This window comes from Corylus avellana, chromosome ca3 (genome assembly GCF_901000735.1).
Source record: "Corylus avellana chromosome ca3, CavTom2PMs-1.0".
In the NCBI taxonomy this organism is placed as follows: domain Eukaryota; kingdom Viridiplantae; phylum Streptophyta; class Magnoliopsida; order Fagales; family Betulaceae; genus Corylus; species Corylus avellana.
The window spans coordinates 31,901,405-31,915,589 of NC_081543.1; the positions used below are offsets into that span (position 1 = coordinate 31,901,405).

Genomic DNA, 14,185 nt, shown 5'->3' on the forward strand with positions numbered 1-14,185 from the left:
TTTATCATATTCATGTCACATTGGTAAATGCAACATGTTTTATGTAATTAATATTTTTTTTTAAGTTTCTAATATAAGAAACCATTTAAAACACGTCCATTAGGGTAACATGGATGTAAAAAAAAAAAAAAAAAACATTATTAAAAGTTACAATAAAATAAAATAAAATAAATTAATAAAGATTCACAAAATTTAAGCCTAACCCTTTTGTCAACCCACGGCTGACATCGGACCCAAGCTTGGGTTACTACTTCAAAAGGGTCCAATTGCATGTACCCAAACCTTATCTTCTATGATTCAATTGAATATGAATATATCCAAATAAGGCGTTGACCCACCCAATGTCCAGGACCAAACCCAACTCACATACAACAAACCAAGCCGAACCAATCTGGGTATACCCTTATCGGACCTAACCCATTTTCTCTCAGACCAAGAACGGGTTCAGTCTCTTTTCAGGGTTACCTTCACAATCCAACCCTAACACAACCGGACCCTCCGATCGGACTTTCCCTGAAGCTCAACGCACAGCTTCTGCAACAGCCTCTGTAAGACCTAATTACAATTTTTTTATTTTTTATTTTATCGATTACTTCCATTTTTAACTTTTTTCTATCACTTGAGATTTGTTCATGTTATTGGATGCTTGCTTGGAATATTTTGAGATGACCCACGTGTTGGAATTTTGATTGTGTGTTGAATTTCTGGTTGTAGAGGATATTGGAGCTGAAATTATTATTATTATTATTATTTTGTGATTTTGTTGTAATTTGCAATTTTTTATTTTTTAATTTGGGTTTTGGTTGTTGTTGATGAAAAGTTGTGGATAATCTGTTTCAAAGTTAGCAACTTGGAAAAAGCATAATTTGAATTGAGGTTCTAATTCGAGTTATGAGAGGGTTGTCCCTCCCATATGGGTTGAATTGACCCGTTAGTTTCATGACTGTGTTTGATATAGTGCAGGCTAGCAGGTTGGTTTTGGTTCAATAAGGACCGCTTGTTGCACTTAAGAAATGGTAAACTATGGTTGGTTATCAGGAAGCCTGAATTTGAAATTACTATCATATTTTGGTGACCCAAATTTGTGGCTTTTTCTGTTTTTCCTTTTTTAAACTTTTTGTCGACAATCTGAAGTTTTAGGTGATGTATGAAGCCGGAGGAAATTTTGTTAAAGTTTTATTTTTATTTTTTTATTTTTAAAGTAATAACCAAGCTTATTGAAAGCGTAAAGGCGCCCCAAAGTACATCGGAAGTATACAGTAGGATCACCTAACTAGAAAGGGAAAAGCGAACAAGAAAATTATCATAACTAATCGACACCGAAAAAACATGTGCCACAGTCCTAAGGTACGAAGTATGAAAGCAAGAGGATAATATGTCTTCCAAGGACCCCTCCAAGTCCTCAAAACACAAAGTATGAAAGCAAGTAGGCACCATCTTCCAGACCGCGGCACTCCCCCTCCTACCCCGAAGACCACCAATAGGCGAACAAATCGGAAACCCGTCTCGGCATCACTCAAGACAACCCAAACCGACCAAAAAAGGCACTCCACAAAGCATAAGCTACCTCACAATGAAGAAGAAGATGATCCACCATCTCTTCACTCCTCTTGCACATACAACATTTGTTCGTCACAATCACATGTCGCTTCCTTAGGTTGTCTAGGGTCAAAATTTTGTCCAAAGCCGCCGATCACTCAAAGAAGATCGCCCTCGGAAGAGCTTGTGTACGCCACACACTCTTCCATGGGAATCGCCTCCCTTTAGTACATGCCAAGGAAGCAAAGAGAAGCTTAACCTAGAAACGACCTCTTTTGGAGGAGATCCATTACAACCTATCTTCACACCCTCGTCTCACTCGGGCATAATGCAACACTTGTAAAAAAGAGGCAAATACATCCACCTCCCAATCATGAGCCTCTCTAGAAAAACTAACATTCCACTTATTAGAGCCACCCAGAACCTCCAAATGAGCCACAACTGAGGCGTCCTTTGCACAAGCAATACTGAATAAATCAGGGAAAGCTACCTTCAGAGCCATATCTCCACACCACAAATCATGCCAAAAGCGAACCCTAGTCCCATCCCCCACCTCAAAACGAGTAAAGCCTTTGAAAGTGTCCCACCCTTTCCTAATATTCTTCCATAATCCCACCCCAAAAATTCCTCCAAGCTCCATAGAGCACCACCCTCCCCATAAACTTCCAAACTTCGCATCCGCCACAACCCTCCACCAAGCATCTCTTTCGGTCTTTCCGATCCATAATGCCACAACCATTTCCCTAGTAGGGCGCGATTGAACACCATTAAGTTTCTAATACCCATCCCGCCTTCCTTAATCAGAGTGCAAACCTTCGACCACTTCACCAAGTGGTACTTGAACTCTTCGCCTAGCCCACCCCATAAGAAAGTACGTTGTAGCTTCTCAATGCGCTTAGCAACGCTAATCGGAATAGGAAAAAGAGACAAATAATAAGTAGGCAAGTTAGCGAGAGTACTCTTGATAAGTGTGACCTTGCCACCCTTCGACTAATACAACATTTTTCAACTGGCCAACCGATGTTCTTGCTTCTCAATAACTCCATCCCAAATATGCTTAGCCTTATAAGAGGCCCCCAACAGCATACCAAGGTACTTTACTGGCAAAGAGGCAACCCCACACCCTAGAATACCGGCTAACATACCCACTTGCTCCACATTCCTCACTTGAAGCCTTCTAGCAGCCCCCCATTAATTGCCGCTGAAATCATCCTGCTCAAAGCATCCATCACAAAAACAAACAACAGAGGAGACAGGGGGTCCCCTTGTCTCAATCCCCTGGAACTACTAAAAAAACCATTAGGAGAACCATTGACCAGAATCGAGAATCACACCAAAGAAATGCAATGTTCTATACAAGAACACCAAATCCCCCCAAAACCACTCCTCCTTAGCAAATATAACAAGAAATCTCAATTCACATGATCATAAGCTTTTTCCAGATCCATTTTGCAAATAACTCGTGGCTCCCCAGATCTCAACCAACTATCAAGGCATTCATTAGAAATCAAGATAGGATCTAAAATCTGCCTACCCTTAATAAAAGCACTTTGCGACTGGGATATAATCTTATCCAGAACTACCTTCAATCTATTTGCTAAAACCTTGGCTATGATTTTGTAGATACCTCCCACAAGGCTAATCAGCCAGAAGTCTTTGAGATTGATAGCACCGAGAACCTTCAGAATAAGTGAAATGAAAGAAGCATCGAGGCTCTTCTTGAACAACCCTCCTGCACCTTCATACTATCCTCCCTTACAACCTCCCAGCAAGTTTGGAAGAAAGTCATAGAAAACCCATCGGGGCCCGGCGCCTTATGGTCATTCATCTTGAACGCTACCTTTCTGACCTCATCCTCTTCAAAGTCTCTCTCCAACCAACTAGCATCATCCTCCAATATGGAATCAAAGGAAATACCGTCTACCATAGGCCTCCAACGGCATTGCTCAGTAAAAAGTTGAAGTTTTTTTGTTGAAGTTTGCATCCGTTTTATAATAGTTCTGTAGCAAATTAGTTCAATATGCTGTGGATGATCACAAGCAAGCATGCATATTGGGTTTTGGTTGATTGGGAGCTACATTTTCAATTCTTGATGCATGTGAAATGATGCCTTTAGAGTGTAGACTCTCTTCCTTCTTTTTCCCTTTTTTTTTTTCTTTTGTGGGGAGGGAGGAGTGGGAGAGGAGTTGGGGCTGTAATTGCAATTTTTCTTAGTTCTTGCTGCTTGGGATTACTTGTGCTTGATGAAATGTTTCCAGTTAATATTCTTAATTTTTTGTGATTATGTTTTTTTTTTTTTAAAAAAAAAAAATTTTATTTATAATTTACATGAAAGATCGACTGTCAAGTTTCTCATAGTATTATTGTGAGGATGGGTTGATTTATCTAATTTTCTTGTTGTTTGACTTTAATGAAATAAGGGCATGCGTAATGCGCTTGGATAATTGGGTTGTTCTATATCCATCTCTTTTGGTCTAGATTCTTACATTTAATTTGGTTTTATGTTTGTGGTTCATTAAAGTAAAACATCAACTGTTTATGATAAACGAGATGTTCTTATGATATTGATATTATTCATGTTTTGACTTTTTTGATATATATCTTATAGGTGTATCTTAACTGTTGGTGTATTGCATCATGTCACATGCATATCCTAGGGTACTCTACATTATAATGATACAATGTACAAGTGATAAGCCCAATACACTTGATTTGTATCATTTTGATTTACCATTTTTCTTTTTAAAAAAGTTTCTGTACTTTTCTTTAAAATTTTTATCATAACAATGTTATAATTTGAGTCTTTAAATGTGTCGTTGTTCATTCCAAATGGGATTTCTAAACTAAGATTTTATTTAATTATTCAGTTGAAATGGCTGAGAAGTAGAAAGTAAGAGATCTGATGTATGCCAACTCTAGACATATCATTATAGAAGTAATGGAGGATAAATAAAAATGTTAATAAATAAAAAACAAGTGAAATTAAAGTCAGGTGAAGCATTATTCCAACGGGTATTAGAATGTTATCATCTAATGAAACACCATCTAACACTAGTCTTGAGAATATTTGGTTCTCGCACAAAGATTTGCGAAAATTGAAAATGTTCCAAATTTATTTCAAAAGAATTTAGTTTAGTTCCCAAAAAAAAAAAAAAAAAAAACTTAATGTTTTTCATTTATTCTGTGACTTTTTGGAATTGTTTATGTTGGTTTAGTGTGCCATAAGTTTTGGATCTTAACCCTCTTGCCTCACCTGTAGTTTCTTATGACCATATTTGGTTTGCTCTAGATCTTTTTCCCCCCACACTGAGAATATGTTTATTACTTTTATTGTGCCCATGAGCAACTAAATTGATGCAGCCATTGAAGAAAGATCAAGTTGCTGTGGTTAAAGTAGTTTTCTGTTCTGGCAACTTAAAACTTTTCATGTGTAGGATTCATGTATAGCATTGGATTAAGATGGATTTTTTTTTTTGATAAGTAATAATGCATTAAGAGCGCAGAGGGGCGCAACCCTAGTACACAGGAAGTATACAAGAGAGCGACTAAGTAGGGGAGAAAGAAGAAGAGAACATAAAGAGAAAATCAGAAAAATCAATCACTAAAGGAGCAAGCCATCCTGCTGTCCAAGTGAATAAAGTGTACAAAAAGAAGTGAATAAGGTCCTCTAGGTTCCTCGACAAATCCTCAAAGCATCTCGCATTCCTTTCCTTCCAAAGGCACCATAGGAGACACAAGGGGGCCATCTTCCAAACCACCGCACTACTAGTTCTACCTCCAGCCCACCAACTGGCAAACATCTCCATGACACTTCTAGGCATAACCCAACTCAAGTTAAAGCGAGAGAAGATGACCTCCCACAACTTGCGCGCGACCCCACAATGAAGGTGGATTTTATATGGTTATAAAGGTCGATATTAGGAGCCTAGGGTGAATCAGTCATTAATTTGGGTTTTATTTTATAAATTATGGTTTGTTTGGTAATGAGAGGTAGATCTGTAATTTTTTGTAATCCTGGTAAATTAAGGGTATTTTGGTAATTAAGTTGTGTAGAAGTTTCCAATTGTTTTGGGTTTATTTTCAAGTCCGTGTTAGTCTTTTGTTGGGTTTTATCAGGTCTTTTTCTTTTCAATAGTGAAATTAGGAACCCTAGTCCTATTAAGTAAAGTAAGAAAGAGTTGATATGCATATGTTTCATTGTATTCAACGAACTTAGACTTCTATTAATGGAATAGAGAGTATTTGTATAATGACACTTATCAAAAAAAAATTGTATAATGACTTAAGGAAAGCGCTAGTCACATTTACGCTATTACTCCAAAATAACTAGTTAAGTTGCAATTGGAGTTTCCTAGAATTACTTATAAAGTCTAATCTCATTTATTAAGGAACCAATATGGGACATAGCATCCATGAACATCTTTATAATCTACCCACTCAATATGGGCAATTCATCTTCCCAATGTGTGACTAATTTCTGGAGTGTCACAGTCTCCCCCATTCAAATCATTTACGTCCTCATCAGGATCTATGTCATAGAGTGTCTCAGCACCATATAGTGTTATTAGATTGCTTTGATACCATTTATAACGACTCAGGGAAAGTGCTATCACTTTAAAATGACTAGTCAAATTGCAGTTAGAGTTCCCTAGGATCACTCATAAAGCTCAGTCTCACCTAGTAAGGAACTAATATAGAAAATGGCGCCTATAAGCATCTTTATAATTCACTCACTCAATGTGGGTAATTCATCTTTCCAATGTAGAACTAACTTTATGTGATGTCACAATTTGAGTATCTAGGCATGTTGGAGTGTGTTCTCTCTCTTTTTCATCTTCTTCTCCAACGCACACTAATACTTACTGTTCAAGGGTTGTGTTCATGGGTATTGTTAATTGATCCCCTGAACATCAACAAAATTTTCTAGTTATTTCCTTATTTAGAACCCCAAATCCGATCTTGTCTCTAATTACCCTTTGAAACAATAAAACCTTACAATTTTCGAACCTTTCAGATAGTAAATTGTCTTTATAAGCATCCTTTAAAGCACAATCCTTCATTCCTACCAGAAAATTCTAGCAAGTGTTTTTCCCTAATGTTCAGCTTCTTTCATCCATCAAATTTCAATATTTTCAAGCCATAATTCAATCTACAGAACCTAACCTTTTCTTCTAGAATTCTAAACCCTTGATCCACAATTCTCCCAACCCTAAACCCGCCACAAGTGCACAAACAGGTGTTGCCTGATAGGTTGTACATCAGTTTGGTATCATAGCAACAGTCTTCATACAATACTATTTTTTTTGATAAGTAATAAGAAGTTTTATTAAAGAAAGAGAAAAGCGAGAAGCGCCCCTAATTACACACGAAGTATACAAAGGGGGCCAAAGCGAGCCCAAAGCAAAACCCCAGCACACCCACCCAAAAAAACCAAACAACCACCCAAAAACCCTCAAACAAACACACCAACGCAAAGCCCACTAACCAAACACCCTCATTCCTTCACAAAAGACTATGACACTATAATCCTGCCCTTCCTTCTCCTGGACGACGCACTAGCATTTTCATACAAGACTATTGCTGAAATTTTTTATCTTAGTCCATGATGTAACTATTTTGGATTTAGATTTCAGGTCCAAGGCCTTTTCTCAAGATTAGGAAGGAACTAAGTTTTGCAACAATTGAGTAAAAGGCGTGTCCAACGGAAGCAAAGTTGGAAACTTTGTGTACTATGGAGGAGATAGTGAAAGGTTTTTAGCTGCTAATTTGGGCAAAAATCTTACTGGAACTGTAACTGATTCTCAAACCCAACAGTATGTATTCAAATTTGTCAATAAAGATTATCAAACTTAATTTTGTAGTTTGGTGAAATGTCTGTGAGGATTATTACGGAGCAAACTGGCAGGTGGTTTGGTTTTTGGTTTGCTCCTGAGACGTCATTTCCTACTGGAATTTACTCATTTTCTTTGCTTACACTTGTAATTCCTTTTAAAGTGATATTATAGAGCAATTTGGATGGTTCTCCCTTCTTGCATCTCTTTGAAATATAGAATTCTAATATTCAATTTTTGTTATAGTAATTTGGGTGGCTCAACCTCCTGCATTCATTTCAAATATAACAGTCTGACATTTTATTTGGATGTTAAGAGACCTCTGTTAAATTTCTGAATGACTTGTAGATATTTGATGATCTAATGATGAGTTCATATTTAGAGTAATTGATGGTTTTTCATGAATGTTGTGGCTTTGTTGTGTTATCAATATTGGAGATTCGTAGGATTTTTGTGCTAGGCTTTTATGCTTATTTGGATCGATTTTTCTTCATTTCAGACCTTTGTAAATTTGAAGCTTATGCAATGGAAATAGCAAATGACTCAGCTGTTAAGAAACCAAAGAGGTTAACATCTGTTGTCTGGAATCACTTTGAGAGGGTCAGAAAGGCTGACATTTGTTATGCTGTTTGTATACATTGTAACAAGAAACTCAGTGGATCAAGTAATAGTGGAACAACACATCTGAGAAACCACTTAATGCGATGTTTGAAAAGATCATCCACTATTGATGTGTCTCAACTACTTGCAGCAAAGAGAAGAAAAAAAGATACTTCCCTTAGCCTCACAAGTATCAGTTTCGATGAAGGCCAGAGAAAAGATGACTATATTAAGCCAACAATTTTGAAGTTTGAGCAGGATCAGAAAAAGGATGAAATTGTTAACCTTGGAAGTAGCAAGTTTGATCAGGAGAGGAGTCGGCTCGATCTTGCTCGCATGATTATATTACATGGTTACCCATTGGCCATGGTTGACCACGTTGGATTCAAAGTGTTTGTCAAGAATCTTCAGCCGATGTTTGAGGTTGTGCCCAATGGTGCTGTTGAGCAAGCTTGTATGGAAATTTATGGGAAGGAGAAACTGAAAGTGTATGAGACGATAAGTAAATTGCATGGAAGAATTAACCTTTGTGTTGAAATGTGGTCTTCGCCAGAAAACCTTGAGTATTTGTGTTTGACAGCACATTATATTGATGAGGATTGGAAATTGCAGAAGAAAATTCTGAATTTCCTCACACTTGATTCATCTCATACTGAAGACATGCTTTCTGAAGTGATTAACAAGTGTTTGATGGACTGGGATGTTGACTGTAAGTTGTTTGCCTTGACATTTGATGATTGTTCCACAGATGATGACATTGTCAAAAGAATTAAAGAACAGATCTCACAGAAAAGGCCTCTTTTGAGTAATGGTCAGTTATTTGATGTGCGATCTGCTGCACATGTTTTAACTTCAATTGTTCAAGATGCTATGGAAGCATTGCGAGAGGTGACCCAAAAGGTTCGAGGAAGTATCAAATATGTTAGAAGTTCACAAGTTATACAAGGAAAGTTTAATGAGATTGCCCAACAAGATGGAATCAACAGCAAGAAGAACTTGCTTCTTGATTGTCCAATTCGATGGAACTCATCGTATCTCATGCTTGAAACGGCTTTAGAGTACAGGGGTGCATTTTCTCTCTTGCAAGAGCAGGATCCTTCCTACACATCAGCTCTAACTGATACAGAATGGGAATGGGTCAGTTCTGTTACTCGTTACTTAAAACTTTTTGTTGAAATCACTAATGTCTTTTCTAGCAACAAATGCCCAACTGCAAATATGTATTTTCCTGAGATTTGTGATGTTCACATTCAATTAATAGAATGGTGCAAAAGCCCAGATAATTTTCTTAGTTCCATGGCATTGAAGATGAAAGCTAAATTTGATAAATATTGGAGCAAGTGCAGTTTGGCTTTGGCAGTAGCAGTGATCTTAGATCCGCGATTCAAAATGAAGTTAGTGGAATACTACTACTCTCAGATTTATGGCAGTACCGCTTTGGATCGTATCAAAGAAGTGTCTGATGGTATAAAGGAACTCTTCAATGCATACTCTATCTGCTCAACGATGGTTGATCAAGGCTCAGCTTTGCCTGGTAGCAGCTTACCAAGTACTAGTAATGACACCAGGGATAGACTAAGGGGCTTTGACAAATTTCTTCACGAGACTTCTCTGAGTCAAAATGCAATATCAGACTTGGACAAATATTTAGAAGAACCGGTGTTTCCTCGTAATTGTGATTTCAATATATTAAATTGGTGGAAAGTTCATATGCCAAGGTACCCCATTTTGTCAATGATGGCACGTGATGTTCTAGGAACGCCTATGTCCACTGTTGCACCAGAGTTGGCATTTAGCACTGGAGGTAGAGTGCTTGATAATTGTAGAAGTTCACTGAATGCTGATACTCTACAGGCTCTGATATGCACACAAGATTGGATGCGGATGGAGTCAAGAGGTATGTGCACCATATTTTTACCATGAATATTTGAATTTGAGAAATGTTATATGTACTTCGAAGTGCTTAGTCTTTGATGTAACAGTGAAAATCACTATTAAATTTTAGATGAGTTAATTTGTATATTTCACATTAATGGTGATGTTACTTCCACATTAAAAAGTAAGACTTGAAAGTACACGTAACATTTCTTTGATCCATTCTAATTGGTAATATATTTCTAATTATTTTTCACTCATCTGTATCAGATTTCAATCCATCCTCGAGCCTTTCTGCCCTACCCCTTCTCATTGAATCAAATTAATTTGCCTAGGGTATGTTTCTATTGGTTTTGTCATCAAAATATCCAATTCTTGTGGTGTTAATTATATATATGTGATTTGTCTTATTTTTCATTTGATCGCGTTGTCTTGCAAGGTTGATGGATCCATCGGCTCGTATGATGCCGTCTGATTGGTTTTTTTACACACAAGGCCTTATTCTAGAAGCTGCTGTAGTGTTGTTAATTATACCCCTACTTCTTCTGCATGTTCATATGTCACAGTTAGGTAAATTTCTTATCATCTGGAGTATTGATCAAGAAGCAATGTATATTTTAGGAGAACAATGAGATGCAGACAATTATGCTTGTATTAGAGGGACCTTCACTCTCTTTCTCTCTTCAAAGAAAAGCTGCTCCACCGTTGATGATGCCGTGGACATTGAGGACGTGTTCAGTGTCCTCCCATACATCATCAGGTGCCGGTTCTTGCTTTTAGGGTTTTTTCTTGTAGGAGTAGGGGATTTTTCCTGTTAGATTCTTGGGCTTTTTTAAGATATCAGGAACTTGATAACCAAAACAGTACCCAAAAAACAAGGATCTTTTGCCTGAAGAATGTGGAGTGTGGAAACCCTTTTTAACTTGTACTTCCTCCTTTTCAGTACGAGAAAGGTGGTTTTAGTGACGAAAAACTATCTTAATTAAAGGATAAAAAAATTGTTGTTAAAACATTTCTAGCGACGAAAAACAGTTGTCACATACTCTTTGCAAGTGATTGGTTGAGAGAATTCATTCGTGATGATAAGAGTTCTCATCACTAAAAATCTATTAATAGCGACCAAAATTTTTGTCGCAAAAAAGTAAAAAAATTTAGAGCTTAGGGACTTGATAGATCGTATATTATTAGCGACAACAAAGATTAGTTGCTAATACCGAATAGACACTATTCGTTCAAAGCTTTTGATTTTAGTAAGGTGAATTTTAGAGTGCTAAGGGGTTTTATTTGGACTGGCTAGGATTTTCATAGGCTCATTTGTTGTCGAAAAAGAAACCTTGTCCACTCGAGCGGACAAGGTGACGGAGCGACCTAGGGACGAAATTACAAATAACATAAAAAGACTTAAAAACTTTTTACACCAAATGACTTAAGGGTTGATGTGTCTTTTAACCCAAGTTATTATCACTGAATAAGACCAATATCTTAAACCTAACGACCCTTAATACTGCCAACGCGACCCACAAGAAGAGCTTCTTTCATACTTAATAGCAGTGCAAAATGGTAGGCAACATAATTTTTTTAATTTTTTTTTTATGAGTCATATATTGGCAACTTGACATGGATGGGTGGCATGAGAAATTTTGAGGATGACGACTAATGATCTCCATATCTAGTGTACAGTCTGCAGAGCAATAAGTATGTGGATAGCCTTTTCACTAAGAAACAAGGAAATCATATGTAGCCCCCCTTTGTTCAGGAGATTCTGGACCACAGAATCTCCCAAAGCTATCACCATTCCTTTTCATGTATGGGAAGAGAACAATACCAATTACCAAGACCTTTTTAACACTACCCTTTGATATAATGTTATCAAAAAATTAAAAAATTAAAAAAAAAAAAATCTGAAAAACCTTGTTCAGATTTTGTGTAATTTATACGCTTTGATCCTTTGATCCTTGTAGTTACAAAACCACCTTTGTTTCCTTCTTGAGTTTCCCTTCGTTAACCAGTTATCAGTCAACTATTAATTAATGAGCCAATAATTTATTTAAAAGCCTAAATTTCCCCTTAATTAGTTGATATAAAAATGAAGATACATATACATAGTAAATGATCGATTGATTTCTTTTTTCTGGATGAAGATGATGAATGTCAATGTCATTGTCTGGCCCTCCTGATATGAGTTTATTCCTGCTAGCTATAATGGTGTATGAGAAATAGAACCATGGAAAATTGAAATTTATCTAGCATTTACAAAATTTGCAATTTAACTTAAATCTCTTTAACTAATGTTTTAGATAGGGGTGATTAACCTAATAACAGCTAATTAACTGCTAACTGTAATTGCATTTTCACCTCTAGTTTTAGATACCTACGTTTTCTTTATATAAATGGTTAAAAAATAAGGTTTCATAAAAAATAAATAATAATAATAATGTGGGCATTACTCTTCTAATTAACCTCCACTTCTTTTCTATGAATATTCAATTTTTTTTTTTTTTTTTCATTTCCACTTTGCTTTTAACTTATATCTCCATATTTTATTTTATTTTTTAGGGAAGAAAATTAAGAGAAAATATTAAATTTATATTAATTGCGTTGAATCACTATTAAAAGAGACCCTGTGGTTTCAATTGTTATAGAGAGAAAGAAATGATATTTTTATATTTCTCGTACATTATTTTCACTATATTTCTTTTTCAAAAGGACAAAAATTAGGTATATAGCTACAAATCAACGGGTTTGATAGACTGTCAAATGTTGTTAGACATGTGCTTCTCGCATGTGACTTTTAATAGACTTTAACTGTTGATGGATTCTGGTATCTATATTCATTATCTCAAAGGACAAAAAATGGGTGCAGAAGATTTTTATATAATCATTATCTTATAAAAGGACAAAAAATGGGCAGTCTTTCTAATTTTGTTTTTGTTGAATGGTGCAGAAGATTTTTTGTCTTTCGATCTGTGAGAGAATCGGCCCTGATTTAATTTGTTCGAGTGTTGCTAATTTCGAATGTTCATGATAGGAGCACTGGCAGTCCTCTTTCTCTGGTTTTTCAATTGATTTTTTTTTTTTTTTTTAAAAAAAAAATTAGGGTTTGATTAGTGTAAAGAATAAAGATAGATCATGCTTTCTTGTCAAATATGGTTGATTCTCTCACCGATTAAAGAACAAAATATTTTTAAGAACAGATATAATTAAAGAAATAAATTTAATCATTTAATTAATACTTTATTACTTTCTTTCATGTGTGGGCTCAAACTCTATCGAAATAGGAGTAGGTGATGGAGTCAAAGTTCGAACTCAAGATCTTTAGCTCTGATACTATGTTAAAAATCAACCATTAACAGTTATCCCAAAAACTTAATTTAACATCAACATCACCAATTAAAGAAAAAAAAAAAATCTTCAATTAGATGTTCATATCGACTCTAGCTTCTAACTTCTTTTAGAAAAGGCAATATAAAACTTAACGGTCATGAACTATTTATCATCTTCTCAATATAAAGTTAGGTGTTAGAAGATCTCCAAAAGAATAGTCGAATCCCTAAGAATAGTCAAATCTAATTATTATGGTAGGTGCTTTTTCGTCTCTAGTAGAATAGACAGCTTAACTTTTTACTTTTTTCTTTTTTTTTCATCTAGTGTAAACAGTAAATATGCTGATTAGCTTATTCACTATTTACACTATAAATTTTGTTTATTATTTCATTCTTTTCTACACAAAATAATATTTTTAAAAAATAAGTAGTAGAATAGAGAATATGTTAAAGTGCATAAAAAAAAAATTAATAACTCAAGTAAAAAGTTAATACTTTTTTGATAACTAATTTGTCTGCTTCTACTAAAGATGCTCTTACTGATTACGTCGTTGACGTATATGATAAAATAGATATTTTGGAAGAAATAACGTACAACAAATTGTTATAGGGAAGGAATTATGTATGATAGGATAATTAAGTAGGGGTGATGGAATATTGATGTTGATGACACGAATGTTGCGGTAGATGTCTGGCATCATTTTCGCACTATCTTTCGTAAGATAGCGAATCTTAAAAAGCCGATCTAATCGCTACGTGCATGAAATTGTATCTCTTTTCATGAAAATATAATTCTCATCATGTCACTTGATGGGGTCCACCATTGGTTCCCCTGTCCTTTTTTTTTGAAAAAAAATAAAAATAAAAAATCTAGGTCATATAATAAGAAAAAGTGATAAAAATTATTTTTCATTTCATTTTTCTTCTTACCCAATATGTGAATTCGTCCCTAAATAATAGCTTAATCGGATGGAGATTACGCATCACATACCAAGGTTACTAGACCAAATTCTCTTC

At 35.6% G+C, this 14,185-nt stretch overlaps 1 protein-coding gene across 1 annotated transcript; it reads left to right on the forward strand.

Moving 5' to 3' along the window:
• Positions 1 to 330: 330 nt before the first annotated feature.
• LOC132176052 (zinc finger BED domain-containing protein RICESLEEPER 1-like) lies at positions 331 to 10,711 on the forward strand. The gene is made up of 4 exons (XM_059588164.1): positions 331 to 548; positions 7,870 to 9,867; positions 10,116 to 10,181; positions 10,285 to 10,711. The coding sequence occupies exons 2-3, from the start codon at positions 7,896 to 7,898 to the stop codon at positions 10,169 to 10,171; spliced, it is 2,028 nt and encodes a 675-aa protein (XP_059444147.1). The 5' UTR covers positions 331 to 548; positions 7,870 to 7,895; the 3' UTR covers positions 10,172 to 10,181; positions 10,285 to 10,711.
• Positions 10,712 to 14,185: the final 3,474 nt, after the last annotated feature.